General features: G+C 39.2%; 1 protein-coding gene across 5 annotated transcripts in view; it reads right to left on the reverse strand.

Annotated features, from left to right (window-relative positions):
• Positions 1-1,101: 1,101 nt before the first annotated feature.
• EFR3A (EFR3 homolog A) overlaps positions 1,102-27,040 on the reverse strand; it is a 160,068-nt gene continuing 134,129 nt past the window's right edge. For 4 of the 5 annotated variants that reach the window (XM_054017779.1, XM_054017777.1, XM_054017780.1 and 1 more), the window contains 5 exons: positions 13,321-13,409; positions 7,904-7,952; positions 6,432-6,535; positions 4,985-5,034; positions 1,102-4,116 (listed from right to left, as the gene is read on the reverse strand). In XM_054017779.1, the coding sequence (XP_053873754.1) occupies positions 4,011-4,116; positions 4,985-5,034; positions 6,432-6,535; positions 7,904-7,952; positions 13,321-13,409 (398 nt within the window). In that variant the 3' untranslated portion in view covers positions 1,102-4,010. The remainder of the gene's footprint in view (positions 4,117-4,984; positions 5,035-6,431; positions 6,536-7,903; positions 7,953-13,320; positions 13,410-27,040) is intronic. The other variant, XM_054017778.1, reaches the window with a different exon arrangement.

The raw sequence follows: 27,040 nt of genomic DNA on the forward strand, positions 1-27,040 counted from the left end.
TAGGGGGGGCAAATAGGCTGTAATGGTAGAACAGCTGTGTTTGGAAAAAACCTCCAACATATTAACCTGTAACTAAAAGTTGACCATACCTCTAGCTGGTTGCAAAATCGTAGTGTAGTGTGGATAGTTTCCTATGTGTGGCTATCAACCAAAGCTAGATTATTCCCTAAAATGACTATAAGAATGAGTTAGATATATGGATGCCCTTAACCATGACAGAGAGACATGTTAGCATCTTTTTCTTGTAGTATAAATATGAAATTGCAGAACTACTAATGGTATCTATAGTAAATAGCATTCCAAATGTGTCATACGTAAAGTGGTTCCCCTCCAGTAACTCTGTATACACGTACCTGGTTTGAGATGGGAAAAAAAGCTTATATACCTTAAGAGGCTACCCAGAGCCTTAAAGAAAAATCCAATCTACATGGGACGTTTCGCAAAACCGTTCCAGATGTTAGGTAAATATGTGGGATGTTCTAAACTTATTGCTTATGACTCCGTGTGCTTAAATCTAATAAACTGCAGTGTTAAATAAGAGCATGCTTACTTGCATTTAATCTTTCATCGGACAGAATTGCGGTGTTCCTACTAATTTATTCCTGACACTGCCTGGAGTGAAATAGTTAAGTTGCCCCTGCTGTGGGTTCTGAAAACCCTGGATAACACATGCTCTGGGTGTCCCTAAACCTCCAAGTGCCAGAAGCTAGGACTGGATGACAGGGGATGGATCACTTGAAATTGCCCTGTTTTGTTCATTCCCTCTGAAACATCTTGCACTAGCCACTGTCAGAAGACAGGATACTGGGTTAGATGGACTGTTGGTCTGACCCAGTATGGTCATTCTTATATGCCCTGAGAAATACAATTTAAGTTTTGCTGCTGCCTAATATTTTGTTGAACTTTTCCAACAAATCCCAACTTTATGAAGAAGTGAAATGTTTTGGGTTTGCAAAATAACTGTCTGTATTAAGTGACATTTTGTTTTGCTTCTCAACAATAAGCAAGTACTATATTTAGGACAGCACTGATTTCTTAACCTCAAGTATCATACAGTCGTTAATATTGTAACTGTTAAAATTAATTTGTAACAAACTCAGCTATTTTAACGTTTTGGTTTATTTTATTGCTGAAATGTACACTGCACAATGTATTCTTACATTTCATGAAAGTGGTTCAACACTAACAGTACAGAATGTATGGGCATCAATAAAACAGACAAATTAGCCTTACTCTGAACAGGCTCATTTTGTTTCTTCTGAATTAACATAATTTTAATTTACCTTAAAATGAACTGCTATCAAAAACCATAATTACTCAAAGTGACATTACATTTAAAAGAATTTAAAGCACAAGCTGGAATACATACAAATGTCAACTGGACATGAAGTGATAAACATTCAAACAGTATTCAAACTGTCACAGACACTACAAGCCCAGTATGCACACTTTGTATTCTAAGCTCTGCAACTCTTTTCAAGACCAGAAAGAAATAAGGGATTCAAAGCAACTGTATACATAAAAACAGCATTCTGAACAATTTGATTTCAAAATACCTACAATTTATTACTTACAGTAAACTATGAGTACAACATATTATGCAGCAGATTTCCACAAATCCTCAATTCTCATCTGTTCAAAGTGGCCACGGTACTCAATTTGCAGACTCTCTGCGTTTTCAGCCGGAAAGAAATTATATATCAGGCAAAATCCCAAAAAGATTACAGATCTTTAGTGCCTTAACATCTGCACATCCTGAACAAGACTAGTCTGAATTTAGGACATGTGGGAGCCTACCTTGTGATTAAATGAAAAAAATTCTTCGTCAATAGACTTCAAATGAATGGTACATGAAATGCTGAATATAATTTTTCACATGCAGTATACATGCAACAGAGTTTAGTTAATCTGAGAAAATTCTGTATTTACACCACAGTCTGCGTACTACAAGAGTGCAAATGAAAGTACATTCTTTGTTTCTTATTCTTTAGACTCTTTAATTCTATTTCTTTTTTGTACAAATGTGCACAGTGTTACTTTATAAAAATCACATCAGTGTGGATGATTGTTTTACATTGCGTCCCTAGCTTACATCTAATTAAAAAAAATACACTCTGTTTATATAGGTCAAAATCTAATATCTTACCTTAAAAAACAAAAAGTGAAAACTAAAAACTAAGGTGACAACGAGTTCTACTAATGCTGTTGACTCTGGTCTGATCAGGATGATACGTTGCAGCAGTAACAATCACAACGGAATGCTGTAGGTAAGAGGTTGTTTCGTCATCCACTAACAGCTGTGATTGCACTGTCAAACTGAAAAAAAGGTCTCAATTACCTTTGAGTTTTGTGAATGCTTCCTGAAAGTCTTGATGTGTCATCTCATAGGTCTAAATAGCACATTTCCAGAGAAATTTCAGCTATTTCACTCCTTTAAAGATAGTTTAAAGGAACATTGTACTTAAGTTTAAAAATCCAGAAGCCCTACATTTTGCAGCAAGTGTGGAAATTGCCAAGGACAGTTAACATATTGACTAGCTTCCTAATAAATTTATAACAAGAGTTATTAGTTTATTACACTATTCATCTCAGCCCTGACCCATTCAAAGACTTAAATATATGTTTTTAAATTTAGTAAGTATTGAGAATGTAAGTTGATTACATTAGTTGCTTCAGAAAATCCAGCTAGACCTAGACTACAAAGGTCACTGCTCGCTCATAGCACTGGACTATTAGAACTTTTCATTTTTATGCACAGAATTTCGCAATGGTCAGGAAGACAACATTGTCTATTACCATCAAGGGCCAAGCAACTTACTGTACAGTACAGTTTTATGTACCGAGCTAACAAAAAGTTAGGTTCTTTGTATCTATTTAAAATTTATACTCCGGTATCTAAACCTATGAAAGTTAGCACATCAGTTTTCAATAATCACAGGAAGACTTGTCAAATGCAACAAAAATGTATACAGATATAATTGCAAAATGCTTTTGTTTGAAAACACATCTAAATGTATAACTTTCAAGAGGATTCATCCACAGTTTTCTTTCAATTTGCAAAAGATCATTAAAAACCTATTTTACTAAACTACACAGACCAACATTTCATATAATCTTATCTTCTGTGCTTATAATTTTACAAATGAACCAGTATTTAAAGTACTTATCCATTTAAAATGCCCTCAGTTTGTTGCTATACTAAATATATATTTATTTGTTGTAATTCAGACAGCAAAATACTACTGCATTTTCAAAAGCATAGTCTGTAAACTATACACACAAGACATGAAAAATATTGCACAAGTCAGAGCTCCAAGAGGAGGGATTAACATCTCTCAAGCAGAACATTGCAACTTTCGGCAGGAAACAGCACATGTGCTGGATTTCTAAAAAGCACATTATGTTAATCATTCACCAGGAACAATATTTAACAATTGTCTGACCAGTCATATTTATTAGTGAAATTGAACAGGTAAAAGGTTGCCTATTTAAATGTATTTCAAAATAATGGAATAAATAGCTACTAGACAGCAACAGTATAGGGAGCTAAGATATCGCTCCACTGATACATGTGGTAACAGTAAGCACGCCAAAAGCACTCTACCCAAATCTGGAAACCCAGGTGGAAGGAAGCCACCAGGCATTACAGATATAGCCCCCAATTCTAGGAAATTATATTTCTGTAAACTCATTTTTTAGGTCTCTGAAACACTAGAACACGCTGGCAAAAGAGGAAATATTTACTTCTGACTTTTAAACCTACCGAAATATGAAAAATGACTGTAAGTGGAAATAATAAGGTAACATAACAAACCTAATGTCAAATATTAGAGAATAGTTAAAAAAAAACCCTGAAAGTTTGGTTAAAAATCATTCCTATGTGCTGTAGGTCCACCATTTTTTCTAAAAAACTATTTACTTAATCTAAATTAACAAAGAACTTGAAAACTCATCTTGGTCTGTTTATTGTACTCTACTCTAAATAATGTCCTGCAGACTTCAGAAGACACTTAATACACACAAAGATCTGGAAACTTCATCTCATAGACTGGAACGGATTGGTAATGAGCATGTCCGGCAGTAATGGTCATCGTTCCCGAGGGGCTAGGAGGAGGACTGTAAAGAAGGAACGAGAAAACAAAGCCACACAATTTAAGCTTTCATAAAAATATACTTATGTAATCTGTTACTAACTTTTAACTTCATAGAGTACCTGCTTGGAAATTTGATATTAAATTTCTTTCCAGCCTTACTGTATCCTTTTCCTACATTTCTAATGAAGCCAAATTATAATGGCTGATTTTTGTTTGTATCTTTGCCTGAATCACCAGTTTCGTTGATGTCAACATAACTATCAAGATAGGGCTTTTGATATACAATATTACTTCAAATGCAGAATAGATGTACATGGCACTTCACATACAGAGATTGCTAGCTAATTCCCAGAGCACATGCAATAAAGGGAAAATTCAACATTTTTGTAAGCATGACAAATATATATATAAAATACAAATATAAAAATACTCCAGAGCTGTGTTACCAATATATATATTTTCACATCTTTTAGCAAATATTTTTCAAACTTACGCCCAATTCTGTCCACAGTTATATAGGTGGAACTTCCTTAGGGACCCAATTAAACCCTAATTAATGGATACAATCCTCATGGAAGACCTTCAATAATTTTAATGGAAAAAAACAAGTTTTATCCTTAACAACAACAATACCTTTAATTATATGATTTGGATAGAAAACAGGAGTTGACCTTTTTAAAACAGAAAATATTTAATGGGCTAATTGGCTAATCTTGACACAGGATATTTTCCTCTTAAAAAAAAAATCAGAATAGTAACAATAAAATAAAATGCTTTGTAAATGAGGCTATTTCAATAAAGTACATGACACTAGCATCTTAAAGTAGCACAGAATTTTCTGACAACTACCCCTACTTTTAATTAATTCCCTTTTGTGCATAAAACCTTACCGAATGGTGAGCTCCAATATCTGTGCAAGTCTATCATGAAGAAAGTTTGCCTACAAAGAGAAAAAATTTAAATATTTTAATGATATCCTGTAAAACCACTGTATACAGAACGACTACGAATAAGAAGCCTGGATTGGTTTAGTGGAATATACTCTGAATTTCAGAGTTTTGCTTCCCTGTTGCAGCAAGGACTCAGTTGTGTGAAGGCAAAAGAATAGCAACTGGGAGTTTAGTAACAAAACTGAAGTAGATTTTTATTTCTTAAAAGATTGGGGGGGGGGGGGTGAAATGACCCTTCCAGTGAGTTAAAGCATGTTGTCGTGATCCAAAAGTTGCATTTACTTATAATTCCAGAGTGAAATAATCATGGCTCTGAACCCAGGCTCCAAGGCAGCAAAGGTAAAAGTGTGTGTAGTATGTGGGGAGTGGAGGACAAAGGTCTGGTCTATACTAGAGTTAGGTTGACATAAGGCAGCTTACGTCACCCTAACTCTGCCAGTGTCTAACTACAATGGTGCTCCATTCTATGCAAGTCACCCACTATATTGACTTGACTCCACCTCCGCGAGAGGCGTAGTGCTAAGGTCGATATAGCTGGAGTGTGGGGCACTGACAGCCCCACAGGGCTGACAGCTAGAGTCCCCGACCCCAGTGCTGAGAGCATAAGCTGTCACCCAACCCCTCCCTCCCCAATCTGCCCCGGGGCAGACAGCCAGAGCTGTCAGCCTGGTGTAGGGCTTAATTTCGCAGCAGAGAGCCTAGTAGCGCTGAAATTGACAGTCTTGTCAGTTTCACAGCTGCTATTATTTCACATTTCAGCTCCAGCTCCATCTGTCATCCTTGGGGCCGGAGGCTCCAGCTGCGAGCCTCACGCAAGGCTGACAGGCGGAGCCGGAGAGGAAATATGAAATCATAGCAGCCAAAAAACTGACAAGAATGTCAATCTGCTGGTAGGCTTCCTGCTTTGAAACTGAGCCCTGCACAGCTCACAGCTAGGGCTGTCAGCCCTGGGGCAAGGAGCTCCATCTGCGAGCCCCATGAGGCTGTCAGTGCCCACACAACGCCCCACTTCAGTGGGTGCAAGTACTCTTGGTGAGGACGTGCACCATCGGCCGAAGGAGGGCAGTGTGGATACCAACAGCTGATTTAATTGCTATGGTGGTTGTAGGTCCTGGTCTATAACTAGGGTCCCTAGTCACTAAAACAATACAAATAATAAATAGTAATAATAATAGCTCTGTGAGATGTAGGGGACCCAACCACTCAGGGTACAAGTAATTTTGATTTCCTACACAGATTAAAAATTCAGAGCACAGATGAAGGCAAAAAGGCAACAATTGTTTTCTTTTAACAGTAAACACTATCATAAACCACCCTTTATCCTCGTGTCTCCATCACCACTTGTACGAAAGCCTTTGAAACAATATAAAATGTACCAAGTACTCACTTTTGTTTCACACTGTGCTGCAATTTCTTCAAAAGGTGCTTTTTGGAACTTTTCTATCACAAGACGCCTCTTTTCTTTCTCCTGCTCTTCAAGTCCAGTATTATCTTTTAAAAAATGAAGACAGTTCTAATTTATGCTTATATAGACTTCCTACAATAAGTGAAATGACAATACACTTAGAGGTTTGTGTGTCTTCACTTTTTATTACTACTACTTAAAACAAAGACATAAGATTAGAATATTTTAAACGAATAGTAAGAAGTAGTCACAGCTTAGGCAGACTTATTGAGTAAAGTTCTAGTTAGTCAAATTCCCTGTAATAATGGAACACGCACTTGAGAATCAGTGTAAAAAAGTTAACACATCATCATATCCTGTGGTTCCAACTCAGTTCCCACTCAGCCCATTTGCCTGAATAGGGACTGCAGGTTTTGCCCAGTAAGTAATTGTCTGAGCTCAGGAGGTCACCACAGATGCAGTGGAATGTGGTCCAAACTTCATCCAGTGGCCATGTTCTTGGGTTTATAGTATTAAACTATGCAATCCGTTATCCATCTTTTGCTATCTTCTTGCCCTTACACTTGGGGGCAATAGGCTGAAAACAGGTGCTAAGACTTTGTGCAGCTTGTTTTTTTCAATATACTTGAATTAGTACCGATCCCGTTTTTCAAATGTACAGAAGACCATCAACTCCATATACTATTCGTTTTTTTTTTTAAATAGTCAGCCTAACAAATTTAACCTGAGACCAGAAAGTCAACTTGGACTCCTTTATTTTCATGCATCATAACCAGCAGTAAAGAGTTTGCACACCAAGTTATACCCTCAGTAACACCCTGTTGTTTTGTAAGTATGTTCCAAGTTACACTTTGATATGTGCATGGGCATAGTTTGACTTGCATAATCTTTATTACTGGTGGTGAGGGTTAGAAGGAAGAACTCAGCTGCATTTTCAGACCCTAGGTTAAGTTTGCCGAGTTGGCAGTTGGAAAAACACCTTTTTAATCATAAATGGATTATATATCTGACAACGGAACTCCTCTGAATCCCATAATGCTAATTTCACACACTATACTCAGAGAACTCCCTTTGAGGACTTGAGCATTTGTCACTATATTAAAGGTACTTTACAGATATTTTCTTAACTGAAATTCACACAGACTAAGGATAAAACTATATGTGAATTGCTTAAGTGTTTTTCAAGCCTTGACCTGTAAAGGGAAAGTTCCAGAAACCGTTAAAAATAAGAATTAATTTACCAGCTTTTCAGTAAGTCACACCAGCTATAGGTAAAGAGAAGAGTTCTCTAAGAAATGCTGAAGATCATTTAAGGGGTTTGTGGTTTCAAATCAACCTGCTACATGATGAAAAACTAACATAGTATTTTAAGTATGCTATGTTAGCAAAGCTTTTTTCTAGCAAATATTTCATGTACTGGAGAAGTGTAAATGTAGTATTGCAATAAATCTCACCAATTGCTTTCTTCAAAGCTTCAAAGGTGATTTCTTCAGTATTATTGACCTAAAGGAAATAAGTGGTTTTTAATTCAGTGAAACAACACAAACTGCTGAAGAATAAGTAATTTGTCTCAACTATAATTTCAAAAGGGACTTAGGAGCCAAAATCCCAATGGGCAGCTAAGTGCCTAAATCTCTTTTGAAAAATGAGATTTAGGCTCCTCAATCAGTTGAGCATTGCAACATTGAGTGCAGCAACACCTAAATACCTTTTAATGTTTTTAGCCTAACAGAGTTTTTATTTAAGAGACAGATTACTGTGAATACATAAAGTAGTCTTATATTTCTTCACCATTGCAATGACTCGCTGTGTGATTACAAATCTTTTGTCTTCTACATTATATTCATGTTTAGTGATTCACTTATTTTATTATAGACAGAGCTGGTAATTGCAGCCATAGCCTGACAATTAAGACACATTTTTCAGTTGCCTATACGTTTACAAAATTAACTATTTGTGCTGAAATGCCTCAGGTTGATTTTATTTAGGTAAATTTCAGCAAAAAGAATTCAGCAGCTTCTGGGAATGAGAGTAAGGAAAAATACATTTTACTTCGCACCTTCAGGCTTTGTAACACGGACTTGAAATTTGCCACACGGTGGCCTGTGTGTCAGTATGTGCTTTTTGCTGCTGGGGAAAAAAACAAAACAAAACAACCCTGCCAAGTTAAAAGCCCATGAAAAACTGCAGTTTGCACATGCTCAGTTGAGACTTGTTAGCATTGACAGCTAAATTCTTTTTACATTTTTTTGCCTGAACTGAGCATGTTCCACCGCAGGGCTGAGCAGGACTTTCCCTACAATTGCTGTTCTCGGCGGCTATTGGTGGCTATGGAACTGGGCACCTGAACAGAGGAGGAGACTCTGTTCTATGCTCTCAATACTCTCCCTACTGCCACTCAGGCAACGTGAAGGAGGAAACTGACTCAAATAGAGAGGACACAAAAGCCTGACCTCGAATTTGGAGAAGGAATGCGGTGAAACACAGAGGAAGGAGCAGACTGGAACAAAGAGCATGGTGCGGGAAGGAAAGACTGGGGCTCAGAACAAGGGAAAGTAGGCCCTAGGGACTGACTATGTCAGAAAACTGGGAACTGGGTGGAGAAGAGGGGAGGCTGAGACTGTGAACCAGTTTAGGGACAGGATGGAGGAGGTGTGGGCACTAGGACAAGCTAGGCAAGGAGAATGGGACATTGAGCTAAGAGCTCTAACTATCCCAAGTTGCAGACCTAGAATTAGTGCACACTTTTGACCTTATTTTCTGTGCCTCAGTTCCCCATCATATAGGGGGGTGTGAAAAATAGTTAATACACTGCTATACAGCCAAAATGCTGCTGAAATAAATGTAGCCAAACTTTACTAATTATGGGTCGCTGAGAACGAAAATGATGCTTAAAATTGTTGATTGGCTCTAGTTTTCAAGATATGCTATTGGGTCAGTATATACGACTCTTGACTTGGGAATGGCGGAGGATAAGTGAGTTATAAAGGGAAGGGATCTCAATTTAAACCAGAAATGACTAAAATACATCTTTGACTGGATCTATGAATAAATCTATGACTGGGTTTGGACAGTACTTGCTTTTTAGGCAAAACAATGAATGATGCAATCTGAAGCTGGTATTGCATCATACAGGATATGAATTGCATCATGTTATTCCTAGAAGTCATGGATGATGCAATCATAACGAAGCTTACATTACTCTGCTGAACAAACTGCCCTATATCAGCTCTAGAAATCATACAGTGTCGTGCTCTCTTATTTGTCAGTGTTTGATTTTGCGAAGGGACACATTTCTGTTTAGCCAAAGTGAGCAGAGATGCCTCGTACTTGTGTGAACAGTGCAGATAACTTCTGTGCAGATAACTTTTGTGGTGAAGTGACTTTTGCATCACAAAACCGCAGTATAGCCACTATGGTTAAGAAAGCCTATCACCTTTATTTTGGCTGCAAAATTGGAAATCAGGACAAGAGGTGGGCCCCACATGTATGCTGCAACACTTGTGCAACAAATCTTCGCCAGTGGTTGAACAGGAAAAGGAAATCTATGCCTTTTGCAGTGCCAATGATTTGGAGAGAGCCAATAGATCATACCAGCAATTGTTACTTCTGCATGGTGCCTCCAGTTTGGACAGGTGTGTCAAAGAAGAAAAAGTGGACTGTGCATTACCCAAACAATCCATCAGCTATACGCCCAGTACCCCACGGAGAAGGACTGCCGGTTCCTGATGCACCAGAATCATTCTCACTTGAGTCAGACGAGGAAGAGGAAGAGGATGAAACTTCTGGTCCTGAACCATCAATGTCACAGGACCCACATTTTCTCCCATCCTCCTCCTCTGAACCACACCTTGTAACACAAGGTGAACTGAATGACCTTGTCAGGGATTTGGAACTACCCAAGAGTAAGGCAGAGCTGTTGGGCTCCAGACTACAGCAGTGGAATCTCCTGGCAGGTGATGTTAGGGTTTCCATGTTCTGTGACCGTCAGAAGGATCTTGTCCCATTCTTCTTCATGGAAGGTGATCTTGTAGCCTGCAACAACATCGATGGTGTGATGGCAGCCCTCAACATCGTTCACGATCCAGATGAGTGGAGACTGTTCATTGATTCATCGAAGACGAGTCTTAAAGCTGTTTTATTGCATAATGGCAATATTTTGCCATCAATTCCAGTTGGTCATGCAGTCCATATGAAGGAAACCTATGACAACATGAAACAACTTTTGAGGTGCATAAACTATGACCAACATCAGTGGCAGCTTTGTGGCGATTTGAAGGTTGTTGCTCTCTTGCTTGGTCTGCAGACTGGATATACAAAGTACTGCTGTTTTCTCTGCGTGCAAGAGATTCCCACTACATCAAGAAAGATTGGCCACTCCGACAGTCATTGGAGCCTGGGAGGAAAAGTGTTCAGCATCCACCACTTGTTGAATCAGGGAAGATTTTGTTACCATCCTTACACATCAAGCTGGGTCTGATGAAGAACTTTGTCAAGGCTATTGACAAAACACAAGCAGCTTTCAAGTATCTCCGTGGAAAGTTTCCAAGGTTAAGTGAAGCTAAGATAAAGGAAGGTGTCTTTGTTGGTCCTCAGATTCGTGAACTTCTTCGAGATGATGCATCTGACCATGCACTGCGAGGCAAGGAAAAGACGGCATGGAAAGCCTTCCAGTTAGTGGCAATAAATTTTCTCGGAAACAACAAGGCAGACAACTACAGGTTGTTGGTGGAAAACATCCTCAAGGCATACAAAAGCCTTGGTTGCAACATGTCACTAAAGATACATTTTTTGCACTCATATCTAGATTTTTTTCCACCGAACTGCGGGCAGTGAGCGACGAGCATGACGAGCGATTTCACCAGGACATTGCAACAATGGAGAAACGCTATCAGGGCAAATGGAGCCCATCAATGCTTGCAGATTATTGCTGGACAGTGACAAGAGATGCTCCATTTAATGAATACAAGAGATAAGCCAAGAAGCGCCGAGTAGACACTGAATAGGACTAAACTGTGTACATAATTGTTTTTTGCCTTTTGTTTCATAATAAATTTTATTTATATAACCCTTTTGCTGATTTTTAAAGTGTTCCATAAACAAGACAGGTGAAATATTATCATGTAAAGCAACCATAAACACATGAAAAGACCTAGGTTTACAATTTATGATTAAAACTCTACTATCTACACAATATACATAGACATAAAATGTAAAAACTTAAATATTTTAGAAACAGTAGCCAGTTGTTTTAATTGTCATATTTGAATTCAGCACATCAAAATACATAATAAATAGCACATTTTATCTCTGAAGCAGACGACTTCTCAAAAATTGTAGACCAGTGATATTTGTGAAATACTTAGACACTATGCTGAGAACCCCATACAAAAGCCCACGAGGAAATTAAAATTCTGTATTCAGAGCAGGCTTTGAATAGTGTGAAGTAAAGAAGATACGGGCAAGCCACAATTTTAATGAGGATGAGAAAGAATACTATTCTTTCAATGAGCAACATCCCTCCTGTGCACTGAATGATGCAGGAGTCCTGTGAAAAACTAGGATGTGATCAGATAATTAAAGACTATCATAACGCAGGGGGAAGGAGAAGGAATTAAGGTTGCGCAGACACTCTAAGGGCTGGTCCACACTAACCCCCCAGTTCGAACTAAGATACGCAACTTCAGCTATGTGAATAACGTAGCTGAAGTCGAAGTATCTTAGTTCGAACTACGAGGTACTTACTGCGGGTCCACACGTGGCAGGCAGGCTCCCCCGTTGACTCCGCGTACTCCTCTCGCGGAGCAGGAGTACCAGTGTCGACGGCGAGCACTTCCGGGATCGATTTATTGCGTCTAGACAAGACGCGATGAATCGATCCCAGAAGATCGTTTGCTTACTGCCGAACCCGGAGGTAAGTATAGACGTACCCTTAGTTCTTGTATTTCTTAACTATTGAGCTTGAGACCATAATGTTCTTACAACAGATTTAGAATCATACACACAAAATTAATAAAAATTCAGGTAGGACATCAGCATTTAAACCCCTGCTCTTGTGAGGGTGTAAATGCTGCTTCTTTTTAGCACTCATAGAAAATGGGAAATTAATTACTTTTCATCGTTGTGTTACACATTTCCTGACACAAGCTAGAAGTAACAGAAACAGCTTACATTTTATGTTCAGCACACTTATTTTTTTTGGAGGGGGTGGGGGTAAATTTCCAGAGTCACTGGAAAGTGGAATATCTATTCAGAACACTTCAGTTAAGAAGTCTAAGATTTGTCCCAACAGTTAGTCATAATGTAGCCTTCCTGCAAGATAAGTAGTCTCAATCCCTATACCTTATGTCTGTATCTTTTGTTTGATTCCATCAATTCTTTCCTCTGCCTTAAAATACAGTTTATTATACATTCCCGAAAATAGAAAGGACAAGATAAGACTTATTTACGATATACGTTTGGAATTTCTCTCTTCCTGTGTTCAGTTCCCATAGTAAGTGGTCAGTGGCATCAAGTTACATATTTGGAGTTGCCTGTATTTTACTCAGTTAAGACGTAATGTCTCATAATATATTACACAGAAATTCAGCATATAATTAGTGTTCCCCCAATATGTTACACTGGCTGAAAGGTAACTATCTAGAAGCTTCATTGAAACAGTAGCCCATATCAATGGTCAAAAATAACTCAAATATTGTAATGTACTTCAGCTTTAATAAACTAGATAATAAAAAGCTTTAGATCTGAAGAGTTACAAAGTAAGACATGCAAGACAAAAGATTTTGTGAGAGTTTCTCTGGAAAAGTTTCCTTCTGTAGGTTGTCTCTTTATGCAAGAAATACTTCCTAGGATACCTTGTTTTTCCACATACCTTATCCTCTGTGTTGTTGCCAGGCAGAATATCCACCTGAATAGATACTGTGTCCACAACGCTCTTCCTTCTGGAGAGTCTATCTTCATCTAGACAAAAATAACATTTTTCATTTTTTCTATCAGTGATTTAAAAAAAAAAAAAAGGCAAATTCAGGTTTCCTCACACAGCTGTGGATTTGTTTCCCCCTGCCTCTATAGCCAAGTTCATCTATTTTAGCAATAGGCTATTTGTAAAAAATATGACAAAGTTGCCTTCTGTATTAGTGATTTTAAAATTCTTCCAAGTGTCACACAAGTTAAGAACTATAACAGCCATGTAATACCATCACATACATTTTACACTTCTAGACCACAAAAGTTGAATTCTGAAGAGTTGTTTGTAATTTAAAATTCACATTTTGAGGCCTTAGTTTAGAGATGTTTTGAAACACAAAAGAGCTCTTCCACAGATGGTTCAGATGGCTCTTTGCAGAAAGGAACAGTGTGGGAGAAGAAATATTTCTTCCCCTACTGCCACTGATCTGATGAACATAAGAGTGTAAGAATGGCCATACTGGGTCAGACTAAGGTCCACCTAGCCAGTATCTGGTTTTGTGACAGTGGCCAATGCCAGATGCCTCAGAGGGAATGAACAGAACAGGGCAATAATAGAGTGATCCATCCCGTTGTCCTGTCCCAGCTTCTGGAAATTAGAGGCTTAGATACCCCTAGAGCACTGGGTTGACTATCTTGGCTAGCAGCCATTGATGGACCTACTCTGCATGAGTTTATCTAATTTTTGGAACCCAGTTATACTTTTGGCCTTGACAACATCACTGGACAAAGAGTTCCACATTTTGACTGTGTGCTGTGTGAAGAAGTACTTCTTTATGTTTCTTTTAAAACTGCAGCCTATTAATTTCATTGGGAGACCCCTGGTGCTTGTGTTACACGAAGGGGTAAATAGCACTTCCATATTCACTTTCTCCACACCATTCATGATTTTAATAGACCTCTATCATATCCCTCCTTAGTTATCTCTTTTCTAAGATGAACAGTCCTAGTATTTTAAATGTTTTATCAGATGGAAGTTGTTCCATACCCCTAAGCATTGGTGATCTTCCTGAAAACACCATCCTGGCCACCACGGATGTAGAAGCTCTTTACACCAATATTCCACATGAGGATGGACTACAAACTGTCAAGAACAGTATCCCTGATGAGGCCACGGCACAACTGGTGGCTGAGCTTTGTGACTTTGTCCTTACCCACAACCATTTCAGATTTGGGGATAACTTATACCTTAAAGTCAGAGGCACTGCTATGGGTACCCGCATGGCCCCACAGTATGGCAACATTTTTATGGCTGACTTCTTAGAATCATAGAATATCAGGGTTGGAAGGGACCTCAGGAGGTCATCTAGTCCAACCCCCTGCTCAAAGCAGGACCAATCCCCAGACAGATTTTTGCCCCAGATCTCTAAATGGCCCCCTCAAGGATTGAACTCACAACCCTGGGTTTAGCAGACCAATGCTCAAACCACTAAGCTATCCCTCCCCCCCCCCAAACTTAGAACAATGCTTTTTCAGACCTAATCCCCTAGTGCCCCTCCTCTACTTGTACTACATTGATGACATCTTCATCATATAGACCCACAGGAAGGAGACCCTTGAAGAATTCCACCTGGATTTCAACAACTTCCACCCCACCATCAACCTCAGTCTGGACCAGTCCATACAAGAGATCTGCTTCCTGGACACTACAGTGCAAATAAGTGATGGTCACAAATACCACCCTATACCAGAAACCTACTGACCACTATACTTACCTACATGCCTCCAGCTTCCATCCAGGACACATCACACGATCCATCGTCTACAGCCAAGCCCTAAGATACAACTGAATTTGCTCCAATCCCTCAGATAGAGACAAACACCTATAAGATCTTTATCAAGCATTCTTAAAACCACAATACCCACCTGGGGAAGTGAGGAAACAGATTGACAGAGTGAGACGGGTACCCAGAAGTCACCTACTACCGGACAGCCCAACAAGGAAAACAACAGAATACCACTGGTCATCACATACAGCCCACAGCTAAAAACCTCTCCAGCACATCATCAACAATCTACAACTTTTCCTGGAAAACGATCCCTCACTCTCACAGACCTTGGGAGGAAGACAGTCCTCGCTTACAGACACCCCCCCAACCTGAAGCAAATACTCACCAGCAACTACACACCACACGACAGAAACACTAAGCCAGGAACCAATCCCAGTAACAAACCTCGTTGCCTACTCTGTCCCCATATCTACTCTAGTGATACCATCAGAGGACCCAACCACATCAGCCACACAATCAGGGACTGATTAACCTGCACGTCTACTAATGTGATGTATGCCATCATGTGCCAGCAATTCCCCTCTGCCATGTACATTGGCCAAACTGGACAGTCTCTATGTAAAAGAATAAATGGACACAAATCAGGACATCAGGAATGGTAACATACAAAAGCCAGTAGAACACTACTTAAATCTTCCTGGACATTCTATAACAGATTTAAAAGTAGCCATACTTGAACAAAAAAAACTTCAGAAACAGACTTCAAAGAGAAACTGCTGAACTAAAATTCATTTGCAAATTTAATGCCATTAATTTGGGCTTGAATAGGGACTGGAAGTGGCTGGCTCACTACAAAAGCAACTTTCCCTCTTCTGGAATTGACACCTCCTCATCAATTATTGGGAGTGAACTACATCCATCCTGATTGAATTGGCCCTGTCAACACTGGTTCTCCACTTGTGAGGTAACTCCCTTCCCTTCATGTGTCAGTATAATAATGCCTGCATCTGTAATTTTCACTCCATGCATCTGAAGAAGTGGGTTTTTTACCCATGAAAACTTATGCCCAAATAAATCTATTAGTCTTTAAGGTGCCAGCAGACTCCTTGTTTTTTCTACGCATTTTTGTTGTTCTTCTCTCTACCTTTGCCAAATCTAATATATCTTTTTTGAGATTGGGTGACCAGAACTGCACACTGTATTCAAGATTTGGGTGTACCATGTATTTATATAGTGGCATTATGATATTTACGGTCTTATTTTCTAACCCTTTCCTAATGGTTCCTAAAATTCTGTTAGCTTTTTCAACTGCTGCTGCATACTGAGCAGATGTTTTCAGAGAACTATCCACAATGACTCCAAGATCCCTTCCTTGAGTGATAACGGCTAATTGAGACCCCATCATTTTGTATATATATTTGGGATTATGTTTTCCAATGTGCATTACTTTGCACTTATCAACATTGCATTTCATCTGCCATTTTGTTGCCTAATCACCCAGTTTTGGTAGATCCCTTTGTAACTCTTTACAGTCAGCTTTGGACTTAACTATCTTAAATAATTTTGTATCATCTGCAAACTTTGCCATCTCACGGTTTATTCCTTTTCCCAGATCATTTGTGAATATGTCGAATAGCACTGGTCCCAGTACATATCCTTAGAGGACCCTGCTATTTACTTAACTCCAGTGTGAAAACTGACCATTTATTCCTACCTTTATTTTCTATATTTTAATCAGTTACTGATCCATAAGAGGACCTTCCTTCTTATCCCATGACTGCTTACTTTGCTTAAGTGCCCTTGATGTGGGACCTTCTGAAAGTCCAATTACACTATATCCACAGGATCACCTTTGTCCACATATTTGTGGACTCCCTCTATGAATTCTAATAGGTTAGTGAGGCATGATTTACCTTTTAGAAAAGCCATGATGCCTCTTCCCGCAACATATTGTGTTCATCATCGTGTCTGATAATTCGGTTGTTTACTAAAGTTTCAACTAATTTGCCTGGTGCTGAAGTTAGGTTTACCGACCTCAATAGCCAGGATTGCCTCTGGAGCCTTTTTTTTTTTTTTTGGGGAGGTGTGGGGGTGGAGGTGGAGGGGGGAAAAACAATTGGGAGTTACATTAGCTATCCTCTAGTCATCTGGACATAATTTGCTGGACATAACTTAGTTTACAACATAGGTTCCCAGTCTGGTTACACAACCATTTCCCTCCTCCTTTCTTGTTATTGCATCAAGAGGCACTTTTGAAAGTTTAACTGCCTACAAAATTTGTTGGAATGCAAGACTGATTACACTTTTTGTTATGAGTCTGGTAGTTTCATTAATGCTAGAGGGAGCAGTAGAATTGCATTTAATAGGGAACATTCAGGACTCAGTGCCAAATCTGACTCAGTGTTTTGCTATACATTCGATTCGATTTTCCATTCTCCTCCACTCCTTCCCATGAGTCTTGTAATGTGACAGCATAGCTGGGACATAGTGCATGGGTAATTACTTACCTACTCATGTCTTGTTCCAAATTTTTATAAGAAAAAGTGCTTGTGGAAGCTCATGAATGGAAAACTAAGGCCCTCTAGATTTATGCCTGGAAGAATTATATCATTGGCTGCCACAATCTTCTTTGTGTTGCTCTGGCTGAAGTTCCTCAACCCTGTTCTAAAAGATCAAATTCTACAGATTACGTTAGCTCAGACTTCATGGCTCATTCAATTCTTGACTTCTTCTAAGATTGCTAACAAGGGTGCCAATTATGATGCGGAAACCTGAGGCCTATCACCACCAACCTATATAACACAGGCCGTGCAATAGTCACATGGCAAAGATGTATTAATGTATGGCAAGGGAGGTCCTCCACATCCCTAGTGGAGCTCTGAATCCCACACATCACATGTAGAAGACCTCACTTTCTAAATTCCCCAGCATTATTACTCCTTAATTGACCACATGTTTGAGCAACATGAGATGCTTCCCCTACCCATGTTGGCTCAAGGTTCTGAATACTAGGCCTGAGACTTACTACATTTCCTGAGTGTCGAATTTGTTACTGTTCCCACCTATTAAATTTAGTTTTGTACTTTTCTATATTCATCTCATTTTCCTTTGCAAACACAATGTTGTAGTACAAAGCACACACTCAAGCACTCCTTTCAATAGCTTTCCATTGGCTTCCTGTCTCTTCAGAAAAACAAGAAATATGGTTCAATATAGTCTTAAAAATAAAATAGGATTAGTTTTATAGCATAAAAAGGACAGAGTGAAGAACAAAACACAGGGGAGACATAGACAAACCAGCCTGAGGCTTCCACACAGATTACAGGTATTAGGACTAATTTAGCTAATAATTTACTATTACCTATGCACTGAAATACAGCTGGACATGTATTTTAATATGGTTGCCAGAGATACTCCATATTGGTAAAGGTATTTTGGAGAATCTGGTTCATCTTTAATTTTCTGATGCAGACCTGCTACTCTCTACTCGTTCCATATGACACCCAAAGAACGTATAGGAATCTGAGGAGAGCATAAAGCATGCTGACTATAAGAAATAAATGCAAGACAAAATTGAATCTTTGCTGCCACCTTGCTGCCTTATCTATAATCCACATACTTTTTGTCCTATGCTGGATTCAGCATGGTTCTGTGTGTACAGATGCCTCCCCCTTTTGAAACGCTTTAATTTTTCATACTAGGAAAACAAGGTGATTGCACTCAATATTTTGTTGACTAGGAAAAGCAAGCCCATACCTGTGTGTTAAATATCATATGGGCTCTTTGGAGCTTTCTGATTAGTCAAGTTAGTTTGTGGAAAGCACGAACCCAGTCCTCCACTACCACAAATTATGCAGTTGAGTTTCCCGCATTTGGGGAAATCACAGGGGTCAGTACACACACAGTGCAATGGACATATGCACTTTCGGCTGGGTTTTTATGCGATACCACCATGGTTTTTGATTATTAACCAACTTATATAGACATGGATTATCCATTGGGATCAGCCTCAAACAAGAGACCAATATGAAACTCCTTACTTCCAAGCTTCCTACAACATCCATTTTTCTTTTTCTACATAAAGACCCAGTGCCCAAAAAATGTTTCTCTCAAAATGTGATCTGTTAAATAGAGGGAGTTAGATTTACATGGGTGATAACATGCTTAATCAAGTGATACAGTACCTGATTCCCATTTACATTAAGGCTTCTCTAATTTGCTTTATAATACACCAATTTAAAATAAATAAAATCACTTTTTACAACCACTTTAAGAACAGCATAAGAGTTTCTTACTGTAGTATAAATGAGCATCAGATATTTTCGAGTCCTTAAAGCTGGTCACCCTCTGTTTCAGGATGACAAAAGCAGTATTTTTTCTCCTAGCAGTAACATAAGCCAGAATTTCAGAACTGGCCACTCTCTATTAAAAGATTAACACTACATTCTCCAAAATGCAAAATAGTGCAGCCTTTACAAAAAAAGATTTTTCAAGGAAATACCTCTTCCTTCATTCTGTCTGAATCCTACTGCACAGAAGGACAAGGCCTGGCAAACGAGAGGCTAGATAATCTATCATATATTTAAATATACTGAAAATTTTAGAAAGACAGCAGCTGTAGTCTTTCTTTACCACCAGGCAATTCAAAAAAATAAAGCATCAAAGGCCTCCATTGCAAGACAGAGGAAACTATTAATCAAAAGAAGGATACAAAGCTAGTGATCCATGTTTGAATTATAGCTGTCATCCTCAAAGATTTTACTATGAACAAAAGATAGAAGTGGGAGGCAAACCTGTTGAAAGTCTCAGAATAAGGCTAAAAAACAAAGATGATGTAATGGTAGGTGTCTACTATAGACCACCTAACCAGGAAGAAGAGGTGCATGATGCTTTTTCCAAACTACCAAAATCATCCAAAACACTGGAGTTGGTAGTGATGGGGGAGTTCAACTACTCAGACATCTGTTGAGAAAATACAGCAGGGCACAGATTATGCAAGGAGTTCTGGGAATGCATTGGAGACTTATAATTACAGAAGGTGGAGAAACTGGGTGGGAGAGAGGCCATTCTAGATTTGATTCTGATAAACAGGAAGGAACTAGTTGAGAATCTGAAGGTGGAAGGCAGCTTAGGTGAAAGTGATCATGAAATGATAGAGTTCATGATTCTATGAAATGGTAGGAGGGAAAACAGCAGAAAAAGACAATGGATTTCAACAGGGCAGACCTGACCAAACTCAAAGACTGATAGACTTGCTTCTCATGGGATTTTGCCTAAGGGAAAAGAGTTCAGAAGAGTTGGTGGGTTTTAAAAGAAACATTATTAAGGGCACAAGAGTAAATTATCCCACTGCATAGAAAAGATAGGAGGCATGGTAAGAGACCACTCTGTCTTAACCAGGATGTCTTCAATGACCTGAAACACAAAAGAAATAGTCGTATAAAAAGTGGAAACTAGGTCAAATAATGAAGGATGAATATTAAAAAAATAACAAGAATGTAGGGACAAAATTAGAAAGGTCAAGTCACAAAGCAAGATAAAACTAGCTAGAGACATAAAAGTTAACAAGAAAACATATTACAAATACATGTGAAGCAAGAGGAAGATCAAGGACGGAGTAGGCCTATTACTCAATGAGGAGGAAAAGACAAGAAATGTTTATTTACAGGACCATGGTTCTTTGAGATGTGATAAGATGAATATTCCACCTAGGCAAATGTGCACCCAATGCACTGGAGCTGGACAAATTTACCTAGCAGTACTTGTGTGGGGCAGGGGTGGAGGGGGAGAGGCAGTGCTTGTGCTCCATGGCCATAGACCCTCCTCTGGCTATATGAGGTAGCAGTGCCCCAACCCTTCCTCAGTTCTTTGCCACCGAATGCATGGACTTAAGACTCCAATACACAGGGGACAGAGGGTTGGTCATGGAATACAAATCTGCATCATATCTCGAAGAACCACAGTTACAATAAGTACATGTTTCTTCCTCTTCAAGTAGATGCTGCCGCATATTCCAGATATGTCCAGTTGAAAGGCTAGACATCGTCTGACATCTAAGATATGGAGATGCTGCTCCTTCAGAGATGAATGCGACTTAGGAAAAAACAGGTAAATATACTGGTTCAAATGAAACAGAGACCACTTTAGGCAAAAATTTTGGGTGTGGTTGAAAAGTCACTTTGTCTTTGGAGAATTGTCTATAAGGAGGCTCTGCCATCACATCTGCAACTCACATACACTCCTTGTGGATGTTATCACTACGGCTGTCAAAGTAACGCTCTCCTTGATGCAGAACTGCCATGGCCAGATCGCCTACAGTCACAGCAACCTGGACTGTGTTCCCCTTTGTTTGTTCATATCATACATCGCAGTGGTATTGTAAGTATGTGAATCACTGAGTCTCTGATATAGTACTGAAAAGTGTGAGATGCATTGTAGATGACCAAAAGCTACAGCAAATTGATATGGAGTGTGGCCGCCTACACCGACCACAGTCCCTGTAGTTTCAGTGACCACAGGTGCACTCCCCAACCCATCAGTGAGCCATCACTAACAGCCGAATTGGTTGGTGAAGGCTGGACAAAAGGAATGCCTTGGAAAACATTCTGTGGACACGTCCACCTCTGCAAGGAGACTAGGACCAGTGGAGGGAGACAAACCAGTCTGTCTAGAGAATGAAGAGATCTGACAGTAGTCGAGATACGAGAAGATGTGAATTCCCTTCTTCCTGAGAAATGCCATAACGACCACACATTTGGTAAAAACCCAGGGGGCAGAAGAGAGACTGAATGGAAGCACTGTGTACTGAAAGTGGCATCCCGCCATTATGAACTGAAGGATCTTTCTGTGCCTCAGTCAAATCACCACGTGAAAGTAGGCATCCTGAAGGTCCAGAGACGCAAACCAGCCATTCTGAGACAACGCAGGGAGAATAGTTGATAGAGTGACCATCTGGAACCTCATGTACCTGACATATTTGTTGAGGCTGTGAAGGCTGAGGATAAGTCTTATCCCTCCCTTTGATATGGGTACCACCAGGAAGTATTGGGAGTAGAAGCCATGACCCTCGTGTTCCAGCAGAACCTCCTCCATTGCTCCAAAGCCAGCAGAGAGCTGACCTGCTAGAGGACCAGTATCTCATGTGAGGAGTCCCTGAAATATGCAAGCCATATGAGCAAAGGTTGAAGGAACCGCGTATGTTTAGTTTGGAAAAGAAAAGATTAAGGGGGGACATGATAGCGGTCTTCAAATACTTGAAAGGCTGCCATAAAAAAGATGGAGAAAAGTTGTTCTCTCTTGCCACCGAGGGCAGGACAAGAGACAATGAGTTCAAACTACAGCATAACAGATTTAGATTAAATCTCAGGAAAAACTTCCTAACTGTAAGAACAGTAGGACAATGGAACAGACTGCCTAGGGAGGTTGTGGAAGCTCCTTCACTGGAGGTTTTCAAAAGGAGGCTGGATAGCCATCTGTCTTGGATGGTTTAGACACAACAAATCCTGCATCTTGGCAGGGGGGTAGACTGGATGACCCTTGTGGTCCCTTCTAACCCTATGGTTCTATGAGAGAAAAACTACTACTGCAACTAACACAACCTTAACTAACACTAAGGGTACTACTAACTATATACAACAAGAGAACAAACTAAACTAGTTGAGAGGTTGAGGCCACCCAGAGCTCAGACTCCAGCCATGGGCAGTAAGAAGGAATAGAGGGAGGGTTGGGGTGGCACCACCTCATGTAGTCAAGGGAGGGGCTATATAGTCACAAGGTGTGAATGCTGCCCCTCTACAGGTACTGCTAGGCAAATTTCTCCTGCTCCAGAGTGCTGTGCGCACACAGCTAGGTGGAATACATGGCTGCAACTACTCAAAGATGAAGAGAATGGCTGAAATGTTATATCCCTTTTTATTTCAGTTTTCACCAGAAAAATTAGCAGTGATGGGATGACTGACATAGTGAACATCATTGTAAATGGGGTAGGATCCGAGGCTAAAATAGAAAAACAACATATGAAGATTTACTTAGACAAGATAGAGGTCTTCAACAGGGCCTGATGAAATACATCCTAGTATACATAGGGAACTAGCTGAAGAGATCTCGGAGCCATTCATGATTATCTCTGAGAGATTGGGAAGGATGGGAGAGATACCCGAGGACTGGAAAAGGACAAATATGTTACCAATCTATAAAAAGGAGAATAAGCACATTCCAGGAAATTTATAGACCAGTCAGCTTAACTTCAATACCTGGAAAGATAAAGGAACAAATAATCAGTTTGTAAGCCTCTAGAAGAAAATAAGGTGTAAGTATTAGTCAACATGGATTAGTCAAGAACAAATCATGTCAAACCAACTTAATACCCTTCTTTGACAAGGTAGCAAGTTTGTGGATAAGGGGGGGAAGATGCGATATATCTGAACTTTAGTGAGGCATTTGATACGGTTTCATATGACCTTAAACAAACTAGAGATATGTAGCCTAGGCAAACCTACTACAAGATGGATGCACAACTAGTTGGAAAACCTGTACTCAGAGAATATTTATCAGTGGTCCACAATCGATCTGGAACGATATATTGACTGAGGTCTTGCAGGGATATGTCCAGGATCCAATTCTATTCAATATCTTAATAAATTATATGGATAATGGCATAGAATACACTTATAACGTTTGTGGACGATACCAAACTTGGAGGGGTTGCAAGCACTTTGGATGACAGTACTAGAATTCAAAATGGTCTTGACAAACTGGAGAAATGGTCTGAGATATGGACAAATTAGAGAAAGCCCAGGGGAGAGCAACAAAAATGATTAAAGTCTAGAAAACATGATCAACAAAGAAAGATTGAAAAAAATTGGTTTTGTTTAGTCTGGAGAAGAGAGTGGAGACACGATAATAGTATTCAAGTATATAAAAGATTGTTATAAAGAGGAGGGTGATAAATTGCCCTCCTTATCTACTGAAGACAGGATAAAAAGTAATGGGCTTGAATTGCAGCAAAGGAAAATTAACTTAGACAAAAGGAAAAACTTCCTAACTGTAAGGGTAGTTAAGCACTGGAATAAATTACCTAGGGTGGTCGTGGAATCTCACCCATTGATGATTTGTAAGAACGGGTTAGACAGACACCTGCTAGGAATGGTGTAGATAATCCTTAATCCTGCCTCAGTGCAAGGGGCTGGATTGATGACCTATTGAGATCCCTTCCTGTCCTACATTTCTATGAAAATCCAAAACAAAAACTCTTTTGTAATTTTATTAAGGATCTGAGATTTCAGCTAAAATTGTTCTTGTACCATTTGATCTGACGACCAGAGAGCAAAATGAGCACAAAATGTTTAGACTGAGTGATTAAATACATTACATAAGTCCAAGAAAAACTATTAAAAAGGAAACTTGACAGTCACTTGGTCAGTACTTTAATATCATTTGAATGATAGCCAAAATAAAATGACCAGGCTCATTAAACCCCCATGCTTCAGGGCATCAAAAGGAGTCTCGATGAAATTTCCCCCATACCATTGCAATAGAAAATGGGGTGTTTTTTACATCTTACTTTGAAGAGGCTGGTATTGGAGACTATGACCCAGGTCCTGCAACTGAATCAATGTGGTCTAAACTTTGCATCCATACATACAGAGGACCATTGGTAGTATCTGGGCCTATTTCTTTTTTCCAGTATGGCTATTTTCATGTAAATTCGGGAGTTTTCCTCTCCCAGAGGATAGAGAAAGAACACAGTATTATTCAATCCCATATTAGTGTGGGCACAGAGATAATATGTGCCTTTACAAAATTATTCAAAATCCTCTAGGGCTTTATTTTGGATACTTTTGGATTTCAATACAGAATCCACCTAGTACTATGTGATCTAGAATATAAGCTCTCATATTACTTTTTTTCTAACCCTCACTGTATTTAAGATTTTCTTCACCACTAACTGAATGCTTGTCTATACTTGCAAATGAATCTGGATTAAGGCAGAGTGTGAATTCGAAGCGCAGTAGCTAGTCCTGAGTAACTCTATATGAGGACATGCTTATCCTAGAACAGGAGTGGAGAAACAGTGAAAACACAGTAACATGGATAGGGCTTTGGTGTGGGGATGCTTGCAGCAGGGCTAGGGTAATCCAAGTGCCAAGCACCCAGATTAACCGTGCAGTGCAGATACACCCAATTGCAAATCAATAAGTTGTCATGTTCCTGACTCTGCAAACAGTCTTAAACATTAGCTGTGTCAGATGTGAATTACCTCATTCATCTCAATGGGATGCACATACTGTAACCTAACTAGGACACTTTAAAGGACGATGCTATTTTACAGATGATCTTTTTACCAGAAACACTGAGCTAATGCGCTTGCCTTATGAACCCAAACATCCTCTGAAACTTCCCTGTGTACCAAAAGTCCCAACTGCCCTGGATTCAGATGCAATACCCTCCATCTGCTTCTAATTACTTCTATGTCGCAATTATGCATTTTCAGTACAAAAACCTGTGGCATAACAAAAATGTGGAACAAGGTGAAAATAAGTTGAATTTAACATGAAAATAAACAAAAGCTAGTGATTTGACTGTATTTTTCAATAAAGAACATCAGTTTTTAAATTTGCCACACTATTTACATTTTTGCTGCACTGTAGTGCGGCAGAGGCCTGGCATCTTGCTGAAGCTTGCCATGGAGTACATCAGATATGATTATGAGGTAGCACTTGGAACAATTACAAAATTGATAGTTATGAAGCGATTAAATCTTTGGGAAAAGAAAAACAGAAGGAAACTACCACATTTTAGAATTCCAAGTTCAAGAATAAAAACAAAGGGAAACCTGATAAAATTACAGCTACAAAACTAGCTACAGCAAGAGGTAAATTAAAACTATGCACAACAGAATTTCTCGCCTATTTATCTAAAGGTCTCCTAAAAGCAGTTTGTTTGGTGGGGTATGTCCTATCCACATACAATAGCTATGAGGAGGACAGGCAGACCTATGGTTCGGATTTACCTTTTGATTTGCGTCTGCATTTATGAGGCTTTTTGCCTGATGGAAACAGAGCTAAATTAAAAAAACAAGAATGAGAATAAAAAATTATGTTTAAGTATCAGCTATGAAGCAAAAGATACAGAAAAAAAAAAAAAAGACAGCAAATCACAGAAATTCTATTGCTCACATAAGAAATATGTTAATAAAACTCTCCCCAATATTAGTGATTGGCATGAAAACAGACAGATAGAAGAGCTTTGGTCTTGTCTCACAACAACTCTTAAGGTTCAAAACATTCAATTCCTCCAGCTTCTTATTTTTACCATCAGAACAGGGCTTTGTAAGACAATTAAGAAAAGTTATGCAGTGAAGAAAAAAGTTAGTAGTTGTTATCCCATATATTTCCCTAAGCATTTAAATATTTAAGTAGCTCAAAAACTCTCATTGAAGATTTTTCTGTTGGAAATTATTTAACTAAATCAAAATGTTTCACAGGGACTGTTAGAAGGCTTTTCCTTTACCCTCTCCCCGGTTCTTGTCATGAAGACAGAAAGCAGAAGACCAGAAGTTCGAAGCGCCGGCAATGTGATGTTTATTGGGGTTAGTTTTCAGCAAGCAGGTGTTGTCCCATAACTCTGACGCCACAGAGCCTCGTTTCCCAATATTCCATCTTCCCCCTCCTCAGTAGGCATAATTATACCTAGGGCCCTGCCAAATTCACAGTCCATTTTGGTCAATTACAAGGTCATAGGATTTTTAAAATCGTAAATTTCATGATTTCAGCTATATAAATCTGAAATTTCACTGTGTTTGTAACTGTAGGGGACCTGACCCAAAAAGGAGTTTTTTGGGGGGGAGTCGCAAGGCTATTGTATGGAGGGTTGTGGTACTGCAACCCTTACTTG

Source organism: Malaclemys terrapin, chromosome 2, assembly GCF_027887155.1.
Source record: "Malaclemys terrapin pileata isolate rMalTer1 chromosome 2, rMalTer1.hap1, whole genome shotgun sequence".
In the NCBI taxonomy this organism is placed as follows: domain Eukaryota; kingdom Metazoa; phylum Chordata; order Testudines; family Emydidae; genus Malaclemys; species Malaclemys terrapin.